The 22233-nt window shown below is 29.0% G+C and overlaps 3 protein-coding genes across 5 annotated transcripts; 1 reads left to right on the plus strand and 2 right to left on the minus strand.

Annotated features, from left to right (window-relative positions):
* Positions 1 to 421: 421 nt before the first annotated feature.
* LOC122498955 lies at positions 422 to 7743 on the minus strand. Of its 3 annotated transcripts, none has more exons than XM_043606968.1 (7): positions 7266 to 7743; positions 6940 to 7182; positions 6545 to 6738; positions 6227 to 6406; positions 6085 to 6156; positions 5667 to 5999; positions 422 to 841 (listed from the first exon to the last, which is right to left on the minus strand). In XM_043606968.1, exons 2-7 carry the CDS (start codon positions 7134 to 7136, stop codon positions 795 to 797), a joined length of 1023 nt encoding a protein of 340 aa, XP_043462903.1. In that variant the 5' UTR covers positions 7137 to 7182; positions 7266 to 7743; the 3' UTR covers positions 422 to 794. The 3 variants fall into 3 exon arrangements, with proteins under 3 accessions (XP_043462903.1, XP_043462904.1, XP_043462902.1); XM_043606969.1 differs by having other exon boundaries at positions 423 to 841; positions 5746 to 5999; positions 7266 to 7741; XM_043606967.1 differs by having other exon boundaries at positions 424 to 841; positions 5623 to 5999; positions 7266 to 7740.
* A 3347-nt stretch (positions 7744 to 11090) lies between these two features.
* LOC122498961 (heme oxygenase 1) lies at positions 11091 to 12532 on the plus strand. Its single transcript, XM_043606975.1, has 3 exons — positions 11091 to 11402; positions 11803 to 12001; positions 12077 to 12532. Exons 1-3 carry the CDS (start codon positions 11300 to 11302, stop codon positions 12510 to 12512), a joined length of 738 nt encoding a protein of 245 aa, XP_043462910.1. The 5' UTR covers positions 11091 to 11299; the 3' UTR covers positions 12513 to 12532.
* Positions 12533 to 14770: 2238 nt separating this feature from the next.
* On the minus strand, positions 14771 to 17791 carry LOC122498960 (m7GpppN-mRNA hydrolase). The gene is made up of 5 exons (XM_043606974.1): positions 17563 to 17791; positions 16718 to 17365; positions 16523 to 16655; positions 16186 to 16447; positions 14771 to 15482 (listed from the first exon to the last, which is right to left on the minus strand). The coding sequence occupies exons 1-5, from the start codon at positions 17607 to 17609 to the stop codon at positions 15277 to 15279; spliced, it is 1296 nt and encodes a 431-aa protein (XP_043462909.1). The 5' UTR covers positions 17610 to 17791; the 3' UTR covers positions 14771 to 15276.
* Positions 17792 to 22233: the final 4442 nt, after the last annotated feature.

Raw genomic sequence — 22233 nt, forward strand, 5'->3', positions numbered from 1 at the left:
ACTGGATAGTGTATACCCCTGTCTCGGCCTTTTCAATCTTGTGACGATAGAAGCCCGGAAGTTGACCGCCATTGGCGGTCAGTTTCTCACTTTCTGGCGGATGAATTTAAAAATATCAAAATGTTTAATTATAATTTTAATATATAAAAGACAATAAATCTTTTGTGAAGTCAATAGAAAAAGTTTAAGAAAACTTTTTTTTAAAAGAATTTTTGAAAGTATAAAAATTGTTTATTTTAAAACGTTTTTCTAAAAATAATTTTATTTAAAAAAATGATTAATAAGAAAATTAAAGATTTTATTTAAAATTTTAAGTAATATAGCCCTAAAGAAACTGAATTTTCAATTGTATTTATTTAAAATTCACATTTATTACACATAAATAAATACCTACATCTTGTTATAAAATATAGGTATAGAATTAAGTAATTAAAATAATTTGTAGTATTGTCAATATGTACAATTAAAAAAATTGCTACAAAATTTATGAGGAATTTTTACAATTTAAAGACCATTGATTTCACAGGTTCCTCTATGAATAATTTTTCATGTAGGAAATTTGTAAATTTGTATAATTTAAATTTCAAAATGAGATTTCTTTAAATTTGTAAAAAAATTAAACTAAGGTGAATATTCTACTTTGTATAAATATATATAAAAATTATTACAAATTCATCGAGATAATCATTTTGCATTCGATAAAAATTTCCATAAGTTTTTAAAGGTAGAATTCAGTGACATGATTTTTTCATCCATTATTGCAAGCAACATTTTTTTCCAATAGGTTTCTTTTCTCAATTAGAGTGGCCGTAAATTTCTCCTCTTGTAAATATTGTTGCAACTGTAAAATAAAAACATTATTAACTAACTCCTGAAAAATTACGTAAAAATAAAATTTTTTTGAACATTCTTTTTTATTACAAATTTTTTCTGGTACTTAGAAACTCATTTTCAATGAAAGAGTAAATTTAAATTAATTCCGAAAATAGAAATATTATTTATTGTAATAATCTTACAAAACATTAATCAGTAAAACATAGACCAGAACAAAATAACAAGCCTAAAATAAATTTCACAAGAATAGACAATGGTTTACAATAAAATAAAAATTATTAGCCTTTTTAGCTTTCTTTATTAATCTTTTTAATGGGGCATAAATTATCTCCATTGAAATTAAGAACAATAGATAAAATTGAAACAAGGAAACTATTAACACATGCAATAAAATAAAAAATATGTCAAGCCTCGCTGCTTTTTTAGTCGCGTTTTAGAAACAATACGTATAACATAAAATACAAAAATTCTTACAATAAAATATTTTAAATTATTAATTCAGTACGATTTATCACCTTATTTGCCCACGCTGTAAATAAATTATTTCCAATAAGATTTAAAATCTTAATACCCTACTAAAAATAAAATCAGGAATGGTCAGACAAATGGTCAGGCCGCCTGACCACTTTAATCCAGTTTTCTTACGATTCTGGATGGATCTCGTCAGAAATCTATCACAACTGATCAGGAGGAAGTTTAAAATGGTCACAAGTTTGCTACTATCCCCTCCTCTTTGTTGACCCCGCCCATAATTGGTGACTATTTGAGACCATTTGTATCTCATTTTTGACCATATTTTTAAGCCACTTCTGTTTTATTTATTTAAACAATATGCAAAAAGTTGCAACAAATTAATTTAAAAAAATATATTTTATTAATTAATATCAGTTTGTTTACATACGGAACAACTTGAAACTAATTCCCGGAATTAAATTAAAATTTGGACCCTACGGGGATCGAACCCCGACGCATGACCTAACCTAGTGCCTAAACTAACTGCCCTAACGACTGCGACTACCGAACCGACTTACATATTTCTGGATTCAACTGTCTATATAAAGAGCAACTGTAAAATAGTAAAATTCAATTACCAATATTATCAATAAATCAGAATAAACTGTTAAATAATTTTTATTAATTAATTATATTTTAATTTAGTCATAATAGGTTATGTGAATTAATAAAAATTAACATTATTAATTGAATCAATAATAAATTAAGTCTTAACTTTACAATTTGGAATGTTTCATAAACTATAATACGAATACAGATTAATAATAATTATTATTATATCTGCATTTAAAATGAATTTAGTAGTTAATATTAATTTAATTTAACATTATAATTTATAATAATAATGAATTATTAATGCAATATTGAAATTTTTATAAATTTAAAATTTAAATTATTAATAATCATTATAGTAAGAAATTATTCTATTAATGATTAATAATAATTTAAATATAACTGTATTTCAATTATAATGCAAATACTTCTCATAATAAGTACTGACTGGTATAGTAAATTACTAATATTATGAAACAAAATTTATTATTAATTAACTATATTAAATAATTACAAGTAAATATACATATATTAAATTAATATATTATAAATATACATTAAATAAATATATTAAATAATGTTAAAAGAATGGTCCGAATGTTTTGATTTATTTACCTACTTTTGCTGTATAATTAATTCAATAATTATACCAATTTGAAAAATGAGAACTTTTGTTAAGTTACAAGAACAATTTTTATAATAGAATAATGTATTCTGAAATGTAAAAAATAAATTTGAAAGATTTTATATGTATATATAAATTTTCATGAGACTTTACCAAAATTAGAAAGATGTACCAAAATTTTTATAGGTTATGTGTTCACACATTTCAGAAATAGTCAAGAATTTCAGAAATGGTCAGGAATTTCAGAAATGGTCACAGCTTCGAAAATGGTGGGAGTAAAGTGGGAGGAGCTTGGAAAGTATTTGGTTAGGAATGGTGAGAAACGTTCGAAAATGTCAGAAGTGGTGAGACTGTTCAGGAATGTTCAGAAATTCTGACCATTCATGACGATTCCTGATTTTATTTTTAGTAGGGTAACTAAAATTCAGGCAGAAAGTCTACTCATACACCAACGCTTACAATGAAATGAAACCAATAACCAAGACTTAAATACTAGTTTTTTGGTTGCATGCTATAAATCACCTCTAGTAAAATTTAGAAAAAAAATAAAAATATTAATAAGGTAAACAGAAAGACTATATACAAATGTTTACAATAAAATCAAACCAGTAACCAAGACTTACATACTAGATTTTTAGTTGTGTGCAGTAAATTACCTCTATTAAAATTTAGAATAATAATAAAAATGCAAACAGAAAGTCTATATACAAACGTTTGAAATAAAATTAAATAAGTAACCAAGACTTACATACTAGTTTTTTGGTTGTGTTTTGGTCGCGTTAGTTCTAATTTTCTCTAGTAAAATTAACGACAAGAGATAAAAACAAAAAAATGAAAGTATGCAATAAAATCTCTAGTAAAATTAAAAAGAGATGAAAGCAAAAAAATGAAACTGTGCAAAAAGATTCAGATTGAAAACAATCACAGACTACAATTATACATTTTTCTCTAAAATAAAATTAGTTATTTCAAAGTTAGGAGTTTCATTTTATTGGCGTGCCCAAATGATTTGCCTGGTTAAATGATTTCGTATTTTTGGACCTCGAATTAGTTCTGTGGCATTCATAGTAGCAGCATACATTCGAATTTCAATAAATGTTTTACAAACTGCTTTGATTAAATAATAAATATGATTTGTAGCATCATTGCTTTCCTCACAAATATGACTGTCAAGATCTGGGAATAATAAACAAGGTGGTTGAAGTAAATCTGACAAAACTTTAGAACAAAGAAGTGATGGATAATTTTTCTCTGGGGGAACGAAACCCTCTAATTGAATTAATGTGTTCCTAAATAACTGTTCTGTTTTTAAACAAATCTGAATCACAGATTCACTTGGAAATATTAAACCACCACGTGACTTAATTTTAATGAGAAGATTATCTGCCAATTCATTGATTGCATCAAGTGGTTCTAAAAGTGCAAAACCACATTCTGTGCATAAAATTTTTGGTTTTTTCATGTCAAGTAGATTCTTAACTACCCAACCAGCGATATAAGCAACACAAGATCTCGAGAATTGTGATATATGTTGAACAGAAGTGTAGTTTTGAAATTCTTGAAAAAAGTCAGTTTCCCAATCATCTGTTTCATTGTTTTCAAGTAGTCCATACTTTTTCGCAACTTGAAGATTTACAAAACGGTCATAAACCTCTGAATTATAACTATCCAACATTAATTTTCGAGTAGAAGGAACTGTCAAAATTGTAGTGGCATCCATGCTTTCACAGTTTCCATTTACTGCTTGGACTTCATGCTGTATAAGCAGTCTTTTATAAGCGGAAACAAACTCTCGAGCAGTAGGATTCGGATTCCAACCTCCACAACTTCTAATTGCACAAAAAAAAAAGTTCTAAATGGTCTTGGCTTAATTTGTAAGTTAATAGATATTTCAATGCAGCGTCATCTGGTTTTACATATAGATCGAATATATGTATAACAGATTCAACTGCTGTGATAAGCCCTACGAAAGGAACGTATCTTCGAGTAAAAATCATTGGTTTACCTTCAATATCTGTTATATCTTTCAAATAATCAATGTCTTCTAAAATTTGAGTTCGCCAAAAGTTTTCGTTAATCACTTTCAAAGGAGCTTTATAACCCTTTCCCAAAGGATTTCTGGAGTTTAGGAAATCGAAAACTCTGTCAACGCATCTTAAAAATTGAACTGTAGCTTCAGACCCTTTAAACTGTCTTAAATTCAAAACATTGTCACAAAACTCTATGCAGTCAGCCACACTGCTACTAAGAGTTTGAGCGGCTATAGCTACTTTCATTTTCATCTTCCAATAATTAATATGAATCAGTCTTAGTTTATTGCCACCTCTTAACCCTTCCTTTTCTTGCAAATTTACCAACTTTACAATGAATTTCCACTCTATATAACGTCCATAACTATCTCTGAAAACCTTCTTATCCCCAAAACAATTTCGCATTAATTTACACATGTGACATGTATCAAAAACTACAAATACATTTCGGTTTTCGCATGGATGAGAAAAGTAAGGTTTATGATTAGGCATAGAAAATGTTGCACCTAGAGCTCTCATAGTAGCAAAGTGTTCTTCTGGACCATCTAGTGTTACAGACACAACTTCAACTCCAATGTTATGAAGGCGAATCAAAGCTTCTGTAATTAAAGAACTATTTGTTTCAGAATTAATACCATTAATCAGGAAATAACCGATTGGTATTTTCCAAGAATCATTCAAAGCTACAACCATCATAACATGTGCATCTGTTGCTGCAGGTAAGGTTTCAGAAATTGAAATATTCGATCCAAAATCTACATAACCCCTAATTTTTCCATCACGAGTTCTCTGAAAGCCTTTTTTAATAGATATTCCATCTAACATGAAACTAACTAATACTTTTTTGTTTACATTTTCCGCTTCCTCTACTTTTCGTTTTAAAGCATCAAAGCTTTCGGATGTAAAGCCAGGTTCGCCGTCAATTGAGGAATACCATGATCTTATGGTAGACGGATCTGGCAGAGCTTTAAAAAATTTCTCTCTAACAAAACGATAAGCTTTAGGAGAATAGTAGTGCAAAGTAAGTGCAAAAGTTCTAAGAGCTGGAGGATATTTTTTTCTACTTACACGAGTACTTTTCGAATTTGCAAAAAATCTTTGCAATAACTCACACACATCATTTTCGGCAATTGTTTCCAAACATTGCAGTCCAGATTGTGGAACTAATCTTTCTTTTCGAATTTCACGTACCAAGTGAGTTAAAGATGTAATACGTTTCTCCAAACGTATAATTTTCTGTTTTTGAATACGGGAATCGTTTCTCAGAGTGGAGATAATAGTTTGGTTCTTCTTCAATTTTTTTCGTAATGACCTCGGAGTAGTCTCATAATGGTGATCTTTATATATTCGTCGGCATCGTTCCGCGATAGGAGTTCCTGGTGTTGCCGTTTCTTGTGGTTTCGCTCCAGAAGCCGAACTCGGAAGTAGTGAATTAATGTTACAACCTTTGAAAGAAATGTTTGATTAATATATAGCTTTTTTCAATACTAACAACATCTTAGTAAACACTGATTATGTTAAACTCGTTACCATTATCTTCAATTAAAAAACTGGGTACTGACAGTGCTTCGGAATTTTTTGGCAGTAATGTGCTGTTCGAACCTAAAAAAATTCATAAAACATGTCATTTTTATAATACAATTAAAATTTTTTTTTAAATTAACAATCTTACTTAGCTGTTTTTGAATCTTATTTAGCGTTTCATCTCTTTCAGACACAAGAAATACTGTGTTTACAACATTTTCAGATCTTACTAACTTTGAAATTTGTAAGTTATCCGGCGATGCTTCTCTTTTTTTATGTAAAATATCATTTTCGTTTAAATTTTTAGGAATGTTATGCCTTTCAACATCTGTAAAACATTTTCCATATACTTAAATTCAGAAATCTGAGCTATTTTAAAATGTTTGATGCCCGTGTATGTAACGAAATAAATAAATATTATATACAGTATTATTTATTATAATATAACAACTTAATGAAACTTTACCTTCACTTCTTGCAATTAAACTTGGTACGGCATCAGACTTAAGAGTTAAGACAGATGCATTTTTCCCTGTTTTTCTGAAGCATTTTGCTTCGAAATGGTCACTGCACAAAAGACTCTTTTTTGTTACAACAACATCTTTTACATCCAATGCAGATAACCACTTTTGTAACAATTCTGCATTATCGAAAGGAAATCTGTTAAAATGAAAAGAATATTTACTTTTAATATATTATTTCATTTATACTCGCTGGAGAAAAGGATAGTATTTTTTAAAATATTTAATTTATACCCACAGCTGTCACAGCTTTATTTGCCAGCTGATTTACTTGTTTTCAACTGATTTTAATACTAAAATATATGAAGTATATACATATGAAAACTACGAATACACTTACTTGCGGAAAGATCTACCTTTAGTGGCTCCTTTTATTGCATGACAAAAAATGCAACAGGATTTATAACTTCCAAATTTTGTAGGAACGCTTTTTGGTATTAAACTGCGATTAGTATCTTTAGAGAAACACGTTTCCTCAAAATGATCCGAACATAATCTTGACCACTTGCCAGGTTTGAAATGTGTCCCTAATTTCATATTTTTAATCCATTTTTCCAACAATTCAACATCATTTAATGGAAACCTGGTAAAAATTAAATATATAATTCTTTAAATAATAATTAAATACCTTACATCATATTTCAATAAAATAAAAAATTTTCGTACTTGTCAACATAACCTATGTTTTTAATCTGCTACTTGCGCTTCTCCACAATATACACACTTTATCACCATTATAATATTATAATAATATATAATTATCGTTTAAAGACATTATTTACAAAAACAAACATGGAAAAAGAACATAATCACTAACAAATGACGCACATGTAAACAGAATCAAACAACTGTAAAACGCGCATGTCTGAGAAACTGGCCGCCAGTTCAGAACCTTCAATTTGTTTCAACCGGAAGTCGCTTATTCACTATCCAGTAGTATATATATATCAGTGATTATTTTTCATTTTTTTAGTTTTTTAATATTAATTCACTTAATTTGGTAATTTCTTTTATATACAAACATTAACAATAGTTACTTATACAAATGTCATAAGTTAAACCATCATTTTAAGTTATGTTAATGCGGTTTTTTAACAAAATACAAAAAAAAACAAAAAATTCCAGTGATCGCACAGCGATCCCCGTTTGCTAGGGCGAATTAGGCTGCGGTTACACCTCTGCAGGCTGCCTGCCTGCGCAGGCAGGAGCAACGAGAGTAAGGGAGAAGTTTGAAGTCACTGACTCTCTTACTCTTGTACGTTACCATGACAACCTGCAGGCAGGCTGCCTGCAGAGGTGTAACCGCAGCCTTACTGTTATGAAAAATGCGGCCACGTTTGACGCGGATTCATCACGGGCGTTCGGTCTCCTTATACTACTCCATGGTTTTATGGTAACAGATGAGCGAATTTCTCGAGTTTCCTAAACAAGCAAATAAAACTATAAAAATAGGAATTTCCAATCGTGACAAATAACTGAAACCAGTATATTATTTTAGGCTTATGTACTAAATAAAAATCCCTTAATATTTATTGCTAAGGATTAAGTTTCGTCTTCTCTACTACATACTTATTGTATTCATCTTTACAATTCTTTTTCGCTTAAGATTTTATCATGAGAAATATTTTAGTCGATTTGCAAGTCGATTTTCCAATATCATTGGCAAGCAACATGGGTTGCTTGCCAATGATATTAATTATTTTATTTGTAAATTAATTTCTTTAATTTGTTTGAATTAAACCGCGCATTCAGTACTGTCTCTATCGGGAGAGGAGGGTATTACACACATACGTCACAGAACTTGTGACGAGCGACTATTATCTCGCTCGAACATTTTCGATATATCGAATTGCGATATAAAAGCGCTAAATTTTAATAGTTTATAAATAAATAAATATAAACAATTTGGTAGTTCTAAATAATATTTCCCACGGGTTAAAGCGAAAATCTCTGAGATGAAAACAGGAAATTCTTTGTTAGAAGAATTGTCACACTTAAATAAATTCCAAACTTGTTGTGTTTATATTACGAACGAAAAACATTTCTTAGAAATGTCGTAAATCTAGTAAAGTTAAAATAGAAATTGGATATTGAGTTTCTTAGGTCATAAAACCTAATCCTTCGAAGTAATGTAAAAAATATCTCAAGTGCCGTTTTCTAAAAAAAATTAATTATATTATTAATAATTATTGTTATTAATTATTATTATTTAGAATACAGTATGTTGTATGTTGTGAGATGATACTTCTTAAATGTGTGAGTGTCATTATTATATGACGTACAGTGTATTTTGTGTGTGTGTGTGCGTCTAACTGACGCATGCCCAATTCTATAAATTTGAACTTCAGCGGAGAACGTCTTCGCTAGACTTCACTTCAACTTTAGTTCTAATCTTGACTCTGGCTTGAAAGCTTGATCTTCAGTCAGTTTGTATCTTTTGAGATACAAAATTTTTAGGGTTTTACCTTCGAAAGGAGAACAAATAATTATTCTTCTTTCGAACGGGTTTCCCTTCCGTTGTACCGGAATTCAACGTTTTATTATTTTAAACCTTCCCGCTTCCTTTTTAAAGGATTAAACTAATGAGAATCCGGCCAATCAAATGCCATTGTTAGAGTTGCGTAATAAAAGGTAATGGAGCACTCACAGCTCTGCCTGCCTGCGCAGGCAGTAATTGGAGTAAGAGAGAAAGTCAATTAGAGTGAAAGAGACAGTAAATTCAAATTTGTATTGCTGCCTACTAGCTGTGAGTGCGCCTTAACTCGGCTCGTAACAAACTTGTGTCGTATGTGTATGATACGCTCCTCTCTCGATAGAGGCAGCACTAAAATTCGCGGTTTAATTCAAATTAATATAATAATATAATGAATAGAGATGTCTAATGTGACGTCACCTCTGTCGGTATAGTCGCAGAAAGTAGAGCGATTATCTCCCAGGCCCCAATGTAACATTGGCTTATATGGGAGATTGCAGAAAATAATTTCTTTCTCTAAAATTGAAGTAAAAATCATGATAACCAAATGTGATTTGGATAAAGTAAAAATTTTCACAATACATACGTATTTAAAACTAAGTTATAAATTTCCCAAAGTTTAAAAATTAAAAAAATACCAGTTCTAGCAGAACTAGCAGAAGAGAATTTCGTCTGCTAGAACTGGTATTTTGTAATTTTTAAACTTTGGGAAATTTATAACTTAGTTTTAAATACGTATGTGTTGTGAAAATCATTACTTTATCCAAATCACACTTGGTTATCATGATTTTTATTTCAATTTTAGAGAAAGAAATTATTTTCTGCGATCTCCCATATAAGCCAATGTTAAATTGGGGCCTGGAAGATAATCGCTCTACTTTCTGCGACTATACCGACTGAGGTGACGTCACATTAGACATCTCTATACATTTAATTTATTGCGAATTCTACGTATAATTTAGAATATTGGCAAGCAACATGGGCAAATCGACAAAATACTTTCCCACAGTAAAATCTTAAGTGGAAAAAATCATAAACTCAAATACAATAGAGCACGCAGTGGAGGCGACGAAACTTAATCCTTCCCGTAATAAATATTTTAGGATTATTTGAGTATAACACTAAAAATAAGTACATGTTTTACCTATTTGTCACGTTTTTGAAATTCACATTTATGGTTTTATTGCTTCTTAAAGAAACTCGAGTAAATCGCGCATCTGGTTACCATGAAACCCCAAGACCCTTTTTTTGCCTGAGCAATAAAAAGGGGATGCTTTTGTTTCGTCATCCCTGCTGCATGGACTAGTTAGAAAAAATCTGAAACACCTTCTTTTTCCGCCTTTTTGGGTTTTTCCTCTTTTTAACGAATTAGAGTAAAGGAGGCGTACTTTCGCCTTCCTTCCTGGCACTCGGGGATGGGGGCGGAGGCCCCCAGGATGGGACCGTAGGGTCTCGGAGGAAAACGAGAAGTCAGATACTGTTCGACTTCGGAATTGGAAGAACGTTAACTTTGAGATAATAATAATAAAGATAAATTTATAAGAACTTAGAAGTTTCATTTTAAACAAATCATCCTTAATTTTAACTTGCATTTCCATTTGATAAAACAGTAGATCAAATATTTCACCGCGGGAGTTGAGCTTCCTAGCTCTTTGTTGTGGAAAACGAACATTCATCGTCGAGGATTCCGCTTTGAATTTAATTCTAAAAATTAAACTCTAAAGTATATTAAATTCACAATAGAAATTTGAATTTTGAGAGTTTTACCGCGCGAATCAGACTCGGCGCGTCACAAACTAACTGCGCTAACGTCATCTGACAAAATTTATCTCAACTATTTTAAGCACGTGATGATGGCATTAAGGCCTAAGCACAATAAGTTCGCTAAAGTCGTTCGCGAACGCAAAGCATGAGTTAGAAAAGGACAGAGATATATTTGTGTCCTTGTCTATCTCATGCGTCTCGTTCGCGAACGACTTTCGCGAACCTATTGTGCGTTGGACTTTAGCGATCGCCCAACATCAAACGTCATATGACGTCATCAACGATTCGACGCGAGCAGGTTTGTTTGTCTGCTAAAATTTAACATTTCTATAATTTAAAAGCTTCAAAACAAAACCAAAAAACCGATAAAATGACGGGATTCTAATAATAAATAAAAAGAAAGATAAGTATTTTATGACAAGGAAAAGTCTCAAATTGTAGTTGATAAAAATAAATTTACAAAATGACTGACTACGAGAATGAGAACTTCTGCAAAAAATTGAGAAAAGCTACTAAAGAAATTCACGCTGTCAGTGATGCATTAGTTAACGCTAAATTAGTTTTTGGTATGAATTTTATGATTCTCTTCTTATCTCTTTCAATATTATGTATTAGAAAGTGCAGTAAATTTCTAGAAAAGGGTGTTGTTAACCTATATTTACATTCTTATTTTTTAAAACAAAAATAACGTTATTTCATTGACTGTCTTCCTTAACTAGCAATTGCTTTTTTCTTGTCCTAAATGTTTTTTAGTTGATAGATTTTCTTTTAGTGATATTCTTCTCAAAGTAGATGTAATAATTTAATAATAAATTGACATTTCTTTTGTTATTGGTATATTATTATTAGTTTATCAATTGATCGTCAGATGGCACAATATTAAATGCGCGTAATTTTCGAATTTTCAAAAATGTAAAACTTAATTTTAAATTTAAAAATAATATTAACTTTGTTTTATTTTTGCAGCTTTTCATGATGACACAGTATGGGCCGATGGTCTTTTAGCTTTCTATGAAATTTTTCGATATCTGGAAGGTGCAATGGATAGATTAAAAAATACGAAAGTTGGTCTTTTAAATATTCCAGGTCTCCAAAGAACTGAGGCTTTCGAAAAGGATTTAGATTATTATCTAGGAAAAGGATGGATGAAAAACTACACTCCAAGGTAGAATATTTTCCGTACTACCATAGAATCAATTATTTGCATGTTATTAAAGTTACATGATTTTTCTTCCTTTAGAAACAGTGTAGCGAAGTATTTGCTGCGTTTAAGGGAAGTTGAGGACACTGATCCATCTCTTTTAATGGCTTATATTTATCATTTATACATGGGATTATTGAGTGGTGGAATAATAATTCGTCAGAAGCGGCAACTCGTACAAAAAATTTCACCATTTAAAAATGAAAATCAAGATGGGAACAACATCACCGATTTTGGCGAGTACAATATATTTCAATTGAAAAATGAAATGCGCACGACAATGAATCGAATTTCAGAGACATTAGACGAAGACACGAAAAATAAATTAATCGAAGAGAGTAAAATAGTTTATACACTTAATAACGAATTAATAAGAAGCGTGAGAGGCGCTGGTTCGGTTATTTTAAAGAAATTCTCCTATTTCCTCGGTACTATTATTTTTTCAATTCTAGTCTTCCTCTATTTCTTCAAATAATAATTTTTTTCATAATTGTACATATATTTCTTTAATTGCACAACTTCCTAATTCACCAAAAATAAAATTATTGCTATTTTTCATACGAGACAAACTTTTCAATCAATCGATGTAATTGTAGTTTGTTAAGTATCAATGCCATTCGGTATTTTTAATCAAGGTGTCTAACAAATTAAGAAATATCAAATCCCTGACTTTTCCATGACATGCTTAAAAGGATTCCCTGACTTAATATATAGGTATTAAGTACCTAGTAAATTAAAGAAGAATACCAACATTTATTAATTAGTGTAAGAAAAAGTATAAATTTCCTTACCAATTTATATTGGTTTATATTCAAATTCGATCCTTAGAAGGTATAATAAATAATAACATAAGGAATATTTTTTATATCATTCTTTAAAATTTATTGTCAAAAGTGAAAAGCGACGTTTCGATGACTTGGTTGGTCGTCATCATCATCAGACTCGTTCTGAATAATAAATGTTAACAATACTTTAAAAATCATTGCAACACATAAATTATAAATAAATTAAAATTATTTATGTAAAATCAATTTTAACTTATTTATAATTTGTGTTGCAATGGTTTTTAAAGTGTTGTTAACATTTATTATTCAAAACGAGCCCGATGATGATGACGACGAACCAAGTCATCGAAACGTCGCTTTTCACTTTTGACAATAAATCTTAAAGAATTACATAAAAAATATTTTTTATGTTATTTATTATACCTTCCAAGAATCGAATTTTAATATAAACCAATTTATTAACTATGCAAATACTTTGGGTGATTATTTTGCACTGGCTACTAAGTACTGGCGCGCAGTATCAAATTAAGAAGTAACAAAAAATGTGTGAAAATAAGACAAACTAGTTTTCTATTTTTCAAAAGCTACGAATAAAATCATTTGTTTTAAAATTCCAGAAAATAAAGGAGATTCCATGACATTTCCTTGACTTGTTAGACACCCTACTATGTGTTTCAAGAATGTTTGACCCTGGAGAAAAATTGATATTACTCAGTAGAAAAAAATCTCTATATAAAACAAGACAAAATGCACGAAATAGATTATTTTATTCTTCATATAATTTCCATTCATAACATATGACTAAAAAATTTTTTTTACAAAGATATGAATAAAAAAAGCGTGAAAAACAGGAACTTTTGAGTGATTTTTACTAAAGGACACTTTGACTCTATAAATTTCATAGAAAAAATGGTAGGAGAAATCTGAAAAAATTCATCAACATTCCTTAATATCTACTTTCAACATATTTACAAATTGTTTTTTAAAAAATTTTAAACAATTGTCTACATATTTATTATTAAGAAGAAGTGCAATTTTGGCTTGTAATTGTGCTAGAAACTTCAAACAAAATTAAAAATTTTTTTAATAAATTTTTTATTCTAAATTTAATAAAAGAATTATTGTACAAGTGTAAATTTCTTTTATATTAACAATTCTTTTTTTCAGAATTTTTTTTTCCTTTGCATACAAAGAGGGCAATAAGTTTCAATAACACCCTTGAATTTCTGGAAGGATTGCTATCCAGCGTAGCCTTTTTTTGCATGGCACCTGAAAATAGGAAAAATGACATAGCCATAAACGAGACAGTACTACCTGAGTTTTCGGAGGGTATCAATTACTTTTCCTTATTGAGTAACTTTTAAAAAAAAATTTAAAAAAGAATTGTTAATATAAAAGAAATTTACACTTGTACAATAATTTTTTTATTAAATTTAGAATAAAAAATTTATTAAAAAAATTTTTAATTTTGTTTGACGTTTCTAGCACAATTACAAGCCAAAATTACACTTCTCCTTAATAATAAATATGTAGACAATTGTTTAAAATTTTTTAAAAAACAATTTGTCTATGAAATTTATAGAGTCAAAGTGTCCTTTAGTAAAAATCACTCACAAGTTCCTGTTTTTCACGCTTTTTTTATTCATATCTTTGTAAAAAAAATTTTTAGTCATATGTTATGAATGGAAATTATATGAAGAATAAAATGATCTATTTCGTGCATTTTGTCTTGTTTTATAGAGATTTTTTTCTACTGTGTAATATCAATTTTTCTCCAGGGTCAAACATTTTTGAAACACATAGTAGGTATTTTTAATATTCTTATGATGAATTGATCCACCAAAGAAGAAATGTTTTTTAGACAAAAATTAATTATTTTTAATTTTTACTAATACGTCGATTGGTCTCGATTTTTTTCTCGCCAGCAACAGCAAGAATAATAGCTCAATTTTAAAAATACGACAAATAATTTATTAAATGAATGATGACATTTGTTCCCGAAATGTAATATAAAAGTGTACAAATAATGGATTTAACGTAAATGTTATTATACACACCGTATACACGGAATTAGTAAATATAACATTTTAGCAATTATTTTTCGTCATGAATCACAAGTAAAACTTATAGTTTTACGATAAATAATTAGATTTAACAAAAAGAAAAAAAGTACCGTCGTGACATAAGCGAAGTCTTTTACCTAAAATAAATCTTTCTCAAAATAATTAACGAAGAATAATATAATTTTTCATACACGTTCTCTTCATAACTTGTCAACAAAATGTACTTTACAATCATTTGAAATCGTATTTAAATATTATTAATCTCGACATAAGCGAAGCTTTTAAAAAATAGTAATATTAATAATAATAATTATAATATTAATAATAATATTATCACTACAAATTTGTAGATCACAGGTAACTTCTTTTACAACTCGACGAAAAAAAAACTTTATAGACAATTAAGAATAATCTTCTTATCAAATTTAAAATGAGACCATATTTTAGTTCGAAATTCATCTTTTGAGGACGATTCCTTTATCGCTAAAGAACCTTGTGTACCAGTAGAAAATGGTGATTGATTACGTTTTACATCGGTATTCAATTTTCGATTCGCCTCAGCTCCGCAATTGTGTGCTTTTAAATTTCCCTTGTCGCCTGTAAATAATTTTTTACAATCAAACACGTTTTCTTATTAATCGAAATTTCCTTTTTTACTTCAAGATTGCATTTACACTCGACTCTCGGATCTTTTGCATTCAGATCTTTTACACTCTCGATTCTTTTGCAATTTTTCTCTCGCACCTTTTACCTTTTACATTAAATAAATAAATGACTATCAGAGTGTCAAAACATTTATTTCACGATAACTTAGGTTATCTAAAGTGAATTATAGCAGCGCTCCTCCATTATGTGATTAAAATTACATTAAAATTTTAATTACTATAAATGTAAATATTAAAACTAAAACATAAATACTGTCATTAATTTATATATTTGGTTATACATATTGTTTTGTTTTGCGTTACCATGGCATTTGTTTTGGTAAAAGATATGAGAGGATTTGGACCCATAAGTGCAAAAGATCCGAGAGTCGAGTGTATTTAACAATTTTCTATTTGTATAAATCTAATACGAAAATTGAAAATAATTAACAGTTTTAAACGAAATATTCCTTAAATAGATATGAGATATTTAACTATTAAGTCTTAGTATAATATAAAACTTGTGCCATTCGTCCAAATATGAAAAAAAGAGAAAAAAATGAATAAAACAGGGTCAAAATTTTTAACATATGTTTCTTAAGAATATAAACTAAATTGATTTGACATTTTAATTGAATTATTGAATGAAAAATTACCTTTCGTTTCTTTTCCACCTGGATGTTTCTTGGCAGAAGAATGAATCGACGAGTCATTGAATATTAAGGTTTGATGGCGTAAAGGACTCTCGATCAGTTGTTTAGCAAGCACTGCCGGTGATTGATCACTATTCAAATCGCCGAATAAATTACGTTTAAATGCATTTTTTGTGGTGGAATTTTTATTTTCGTGAGTACTCTTACGACTTCGAACTGGAGAAGTGTTCGGTTGTCGTGTATTTCTTGAATCTGAGACTTCATTCTTTAAATGGAAATTCAAAAGTAAATTAAAAATAAAAATATTGTTCATAAGTCAAGAAAAATAAAGAAACATTACTTGAGAGATCATTTGCTGTTGTCGTTTACTTCTCGCTGAATTTTCAACATCACCAACAGATTTGTGCCGATGCCTACGCCCTGGAACATTTTTTTCCCTTTGCTGCTTCTCCTGAACCCAACGTTTTATTCGCCTAGAAAAAAGAAAATTTATTTAGTAATTGTCAAAGCAGATAAATTTTTTGTATGTCCTTACTTGACGAAAGGAACGACCATGAAAAATGAATTCGGTCCAACTCCCATTTTCACTTTCGGAGTCATGTCCTTTTTATTGTTTGGCAAATCAGCCAGTGAGAACCACTCGACATTTTTAATTTCTTTACGTGTCAATGGCTGAAATTTGGTATCCTTTTGAACGCCACTTATAATGTAAAGTCTCACCAGTTGATCGTTGATAACAGATTCGATGTATTCATTTTTATCGATTAAATTAGAAATATCAAAGCCTGTTTCTTCCAATACTTCACGAACAGCACAGTGTGACGGATCTTCGTCCTCGTTGACTTTGCCTTTAGGAAAACCCCAGCTACTTTTCGCCCAATAACTTTGAACAAGAAGAACTTTTGTCATGTCTTCATTTAAAACGATTGCACCAAATGTTGGTACATTTTGCTTATATTCCCTCCATTGATCAATTATTGAGTCAATATTAGTTAAATGAGGTTTTAAAAATGGAATATGTTGAAAGATATGAGTTACAAATTCCTTCATGCCACACGATTTGAGTTTTGAATTTTCTTCCACACAATAGAAATCCAAGTAAAACCAATGCGCCAATTCAATTTGAAAACAAATACGGACTAGGTCCTTTCTTTCTTCTTCGGGTACGTTTATTATAAAACGACTAAAAAAATAAAAAATTGTAAACAGAAGCGAAAGCAATATTGCTAACCTCAAAATAGAAGAGCGAAATTCATTTTTATTATCGCTAATTATTGATATTATTTCCACTTTTATTTAAACAATAAGTAAAAAAAGTCTTTTCATTTATTTTTTTAAAGTTGTTTTTTATGATAAATAATAAAAACGATAAAAACTAACCTGCTCAAGTCGTCGAGAATGTACAAAGGTATAGAATGTTCAGACATAATTTTCTTCCTATTAAACAATGAGATAGCGAAATACCTCAAGAAATATGAATAAAATGTTTTCAAAATTATGAACAATTCTTTTTACTTAATACATATTTGTTATATACCTTATTTTGCTTATTTTCTGTCTGATACCATGTCTGTTTGCTTCGTTTGCTTTGATGATTTTTGCACATGCGCAACTTGTCGCGCAACCATCTTTCATTTTATTGGCGCTTAAATTTAACATTTTTTAATAAATAATAAATTTAAAAATTAAAATTATAATTATAAACAATTTTTAATCGTGAGTTTCTTTTTGTTTGAGAAAAATTAATAATCTAATAAGGCAAATAAAACGAAAACATTCGAACAATGAGCAAACGCTAAGTGATCATAAGAATATATATTTATATTTATATATATTAAAATATATATTTTATAAAAGATCTCGGACGTTAAAGATTATTTAACTAGCATAATCAAATAATTTAGAAAAATTTTTATTTATGATTTATTAGCTTTTTTAAACTCATGATTTATACATTAAAATTATCAAAGTTCCATTTTTTCCTACCAAAAAAAGAGACGCCTGTTTATCCCCGTTTATGCAAATGCTCTAATAGTCATTTGATCTAATTTAAAGGTTATAAATATTCAAATGATCTAAAGAACATTGAATATAATGTGATTTTATATAAAAGTCTAATTAATAAAATGAGTTTATTCTATAATTTATTTTTAAGCCAATAATCAAAATATCCAATTCGCATTTTCTATAATCATAAGCAATTATAAAATTTTTTCACGCAAACTTTCAACTCATAAAATAGTTGTATAAGCCAAAGTTTATTTTTTATAATTTTATAATAACCTAATTTTAAAGTGTTATAATTTTTAATTTGTATAAATTGTAATTTAACAAATGTCTGTCAAATCTAAATGTAGTAAAATACAATTTATTTAAATAAAATATCTTTTTTAAAAAATGCTAACAACCTCGAATCGTCAATTGATCAAATATTCAAAACATCTAATCGTCATTTCGTCCAATGCTAAAAACATCGAATCGTCAAATGGTCGAATGCTTAAAACATCGAATCGTCAATTGATCAAATATTCAAAACATCTAATCGTCATTTCGTCCAATGCTCGAAACGTCGAATCGAGAAAAAGTTGAAAAATTTGCTTGATGTAAGTTAACATTTATTTAAACCAAGCAAATTTTTCCAATTTTTGTCGATTCGACGTTTCGAGCATTGGACGAAATGACGATTAGACACTGTAAAAAATTCTCATGTAAATTTACTACGTCCGACGTAGGAAAAGAAAATCACTACGTCAAGCGTGTAATTTTACAAATGGCTGATCATTTGACATAACCTGCATGTTATTTTACATGCTCAATGTTAAAATGGGTTGCTTCAAATAGCGTTCTGTTCAAAAACATGCCGCATGTAATTTAACTAATGCGTAATCTGTTAAATAATACTAATTGAAAACACTAAAATATATATACTAATAATAAAAACACAAAAAAGGCAAAATGTCGGTGTTGGCAGTTCACTTTATTTTGAGCATGTGCAAGCATCCATATAATATATTTAACTCCGCGCTAAAGGAAAAATACACGCGGCATGTAATCTTACATGCAATACAACGTAAATTTACGTATCCGTGGTAACTTTACATGACCATTGTAAATTCACAGAATAAAGTAAAAAAACAGACGAGTGTAATACAACATGCTGGACATAGTGATCAAATTTTCCTACGTCGGACGTAGTAAATTTACACAAAACTATTAAATTACATAGTCATATAAAGTAAAATTATTAAAAATAGTAAAACTACTTTGAAACTTAGTAAATTTACTACGTCCAGCCTATAATATTGCTGTGTAAAATTACATTCAGTATGTTTTAATACACCAGAATTTTTTACAGTGCGATGTTTTGAATATTTGATCAATTGACGATTCGATGTTTTAAGCATTCGACCATTTGACGATTCGATGTTTTTAGCATTGGACGAAATGACGATTAGATGTTTTGAATATTTGATCAATTGACGATTCGAGGTTGTTAGCATTTTTTAAAAAAGATATTTTATTTAAATATATTATATTTTACTACATTTAGATTTGACAGACATTTGTTAAATTACAATTTATACAAATTAAAAATTATAACACTTTAAAATTAGGTTATTATAAAATTATAAAAAATAAACTTTGGCTTATACAACTATTTTATCAGTTGAAAGTTTGCGTAAAAAAATTTTATAATTGCTTATGATTATAGAAAATGCGAATTGGATATTTTGATTATTGGCTTAAAAATAAATTATAGAATAAACTCATTTTATTAATTAGACTTTTATATAAAATCACATTATATTCAATGTTCTTTAGATCATTTGAATATTTATAACCTTTAAATTAGATCAAATGACTATTAGAGCATTTGCATAAACGGGGATAAACAGGCGTCTCCAAAAAAAAGCATGAAGGCATGGGCAAGATCGAATATCGAAAATATCGAAGAGAACTCGCAGCGCGATTAGGAAAAAAGCATTGGTACGGAAGCTTCTACGCGCCACCCTGCGGCACTCACTCGCTTTACGAGGCACAAGGCAAATGTCGTTTGAAGCACCCTGCTAGTGAATGCCTTGTACGATGCCTCGGTGTGTGCCTCGTAGGGTGCCTCGATGCGTGCTTTGTGCGACCAGTAGTAGACCAGTGTTTTGAAATTTTAAACGGCTTTAAATGTAAATCAGAATTCTCAAAAAAAAAATTTGACTAGTTCAGGTTAAATTAATAGCTAATTGCTGTTAATATTTTTAAATTAAAAAGTGTAAATTTTAGAATAATTGAAGGGTGGCATGACAAAAGGGAGTCAGCAACAATTTTTCGAAATTGAGATATTTTTAGAAAAAAATCAGGTAAATTCTTTTACACAGTTCTGTAAAAGGATTTTCTTGTAAATTGTTTTTTAAACTCGTTTTTAATAAAAATAAGAATAAGACAATAGCCTACATATTTTTACTTACAATGCAATTCAGTTAAAAAACAAAAGAAATGAATATTATTATGAATAGATTAATATCGTTAAAAATATTTATTTCTTTTTTATATCATTAAATATATATTAAATTTCTCTGAAAAACTGTATGTCTATTTAGAAATAATTTTTATTCTTTATCTAATTTTCAATAATTTAAATATTATTCTTCTGTTAATTTTTAAATATTCCTGTTTGTAGTTTACATTTGATAATTTCTATACTTTTTACTTTCAAAAGTTAACATTAAATTAACAATTTTCTTGAAAACAAACAACTTTTTCAAAGCAAACTTTTTTGCATTCAATTCGTCATTTCAATATTAAAAAACTAATTTTTCAGTTTTTCTTTAAACTGTATATTTTTTAACAATTATAATTTTATAACAAAATATGCGCATTTGACGTAACCACAAAATAGTACACTTTTACTTATTTTTCTCACTAATATGTAGGTTGTAGGTTTATCTTCATAAATTTTATTTCTACTGATTGAGCGAAATAGTATTTCCAAACGGTTTTTTTTAGATTTTTCTTTAATGATCAGAAAAAATTTTTAATGTGTTATTTTCGTTTCCTGTAAAATCGTTAAATTGTTGCTTGACCATTTTTGTCATGCCACCCTTCAATTACAAATTTTGTTGAATCTTGTTTTAGATTGTAGTGAGGGTGTTGAAATGTTTCTTTTACTTGAGTATAAAATGTCAAGGTTATGTTTTCACCATTTTCACCTACCAAAAAAGTTATTTATGACAAGCTGCAAGTACGATTCAATATATTTTTATATATGAGGATTGAATTCAATAATTATTCAAGATGTACATATTTGCTTAAAATTTTTAAGACAACTAGAGGTTATATAACCTATCTCTCAAGTAAAAATACATTTCAACACCCTCACTACAATCCAAAAAAAGATTCAACAAAATTTGTAATTATTCTAAAATTTACACTTTTTAATTTAAAAATATTAACAGCAATTAGTTATTAATTTAACCTGAACTAGTCAAATTTTTTTTTTGAGAATTCTGATTTACATTTAAAGCCGTTTAAAATTTCAAAACACTGGTCTACTACTGGTCGCACAAAGCACGCATCGAGGCACCCTACGAGGCACACACCGAGGCATCGTACAAGGCATTCACTAGCAGGGTGCTTCAAACGACATTTGCCTTGTGCCTCGTAAAGCGAGTGAGTGCCGCAGGGTGGCGCGTAGAAGCTTCCGTACTTCCGTAATTGGAGAAAGGCATACTCATAAGTGTTAGGGTACAGTCACACGATCAATGCATCTGCATGATGCATGCATGCACAAACATTTGACTGTTCACACCTCAATTTTTCGCTCTCGAAAATCATTTTTCTGGCGGGATATTTAAAATTGATTAAAATTTAAAAATAACGTATTACTAATTATTACAATAAAAAATAAAAAAAATTGAACGTTTATTATAAGGAATTAATTGTAAATAAATTTCTCTTAATTTGTGGCATATTTTAATATTGTGAATTTTTATAATTTAAAATATGCCACTAATTAAGAGAAATTTATTTACAATTAATTCCTTATAATAAACGTTCAAT

This window comes from Leptopilina heterotoma, unplaced genomic scaffold (genome assembly GCF_015476425.1).
Source record: "Leptopilina heterotoma isolate Lh14 unplaced genomic scaffold, ASM1547642v1 Lhet_162, whole genome shotgun sequence".
Classification (NCBI taxonomy): Eukaryota; Metazoa; Arthropoda; class Insecta; order Hymenoptera; family Figitidae; genus Leptopilina; species Leptopilina heterotoma.

Coding starts and splice junctions, on each gene's coding strand:
- LOC122498955 (XM_043606967.1), bottom strand. CDS start 7,136: ATGAAATTAGGGACACATTTCAAACCTGGCAAGTGGTCAAGATTATGT. Junction 6,000..6,084: donor TTTTTTAATTGAAGATAATG/GTAACGAGTTTA, acceptor TTTCTTTCAAAG/GTTGTAACATTAATTCACTA. Junction 842..5,622: donor CAAATTCGAAAAGTACTCGT/GTAAGTAGAAAA, acceptor TTTATTTTACAG/TTGCAACAATATTTACAAGA.
- LOC122498961 (XM_043606975.1), top strand. CDS start 11,300: ATGACTGACTACGAGAATGAGAACTTCTGCAAAAAATTGAGAAAAGCT. Junction 11,403..11,802: donor TAACGCTAAATTAGTTTTTG/GTATGAATTTTA, acceptor TTATTTTTGCAG/CTTTTCATGATGACACAGTA. Junction 12,002..12,076: donor ATGAAAAACTACACTCCAAG/GTAGAATATTTT, acceptor TTCTTCCTTTAG/AAACAGTGTAGCGAAGTATT.
- LOC122498960 (XM_043606974.1), bottom strand. CDS start 17,609: ATGTCTGAACATTCTATACCTTTGTACATTCTCGACGACTTGAGCAG. Junction 17,366..17,562: donor ATTCTCGACGACTTGAGCAG/GTTAGTTTTTAT, acceptor TTATTTTTTTAG/TCGTTTTATAATAAACGTAC. Junction 16,656..16,717: donor ATGGTCGTTCCTTTCGTCAA/GTAAGGACATAC, acceptor TCTTTTTTCTAG/GCGAATAAAACGTTGGGTTC.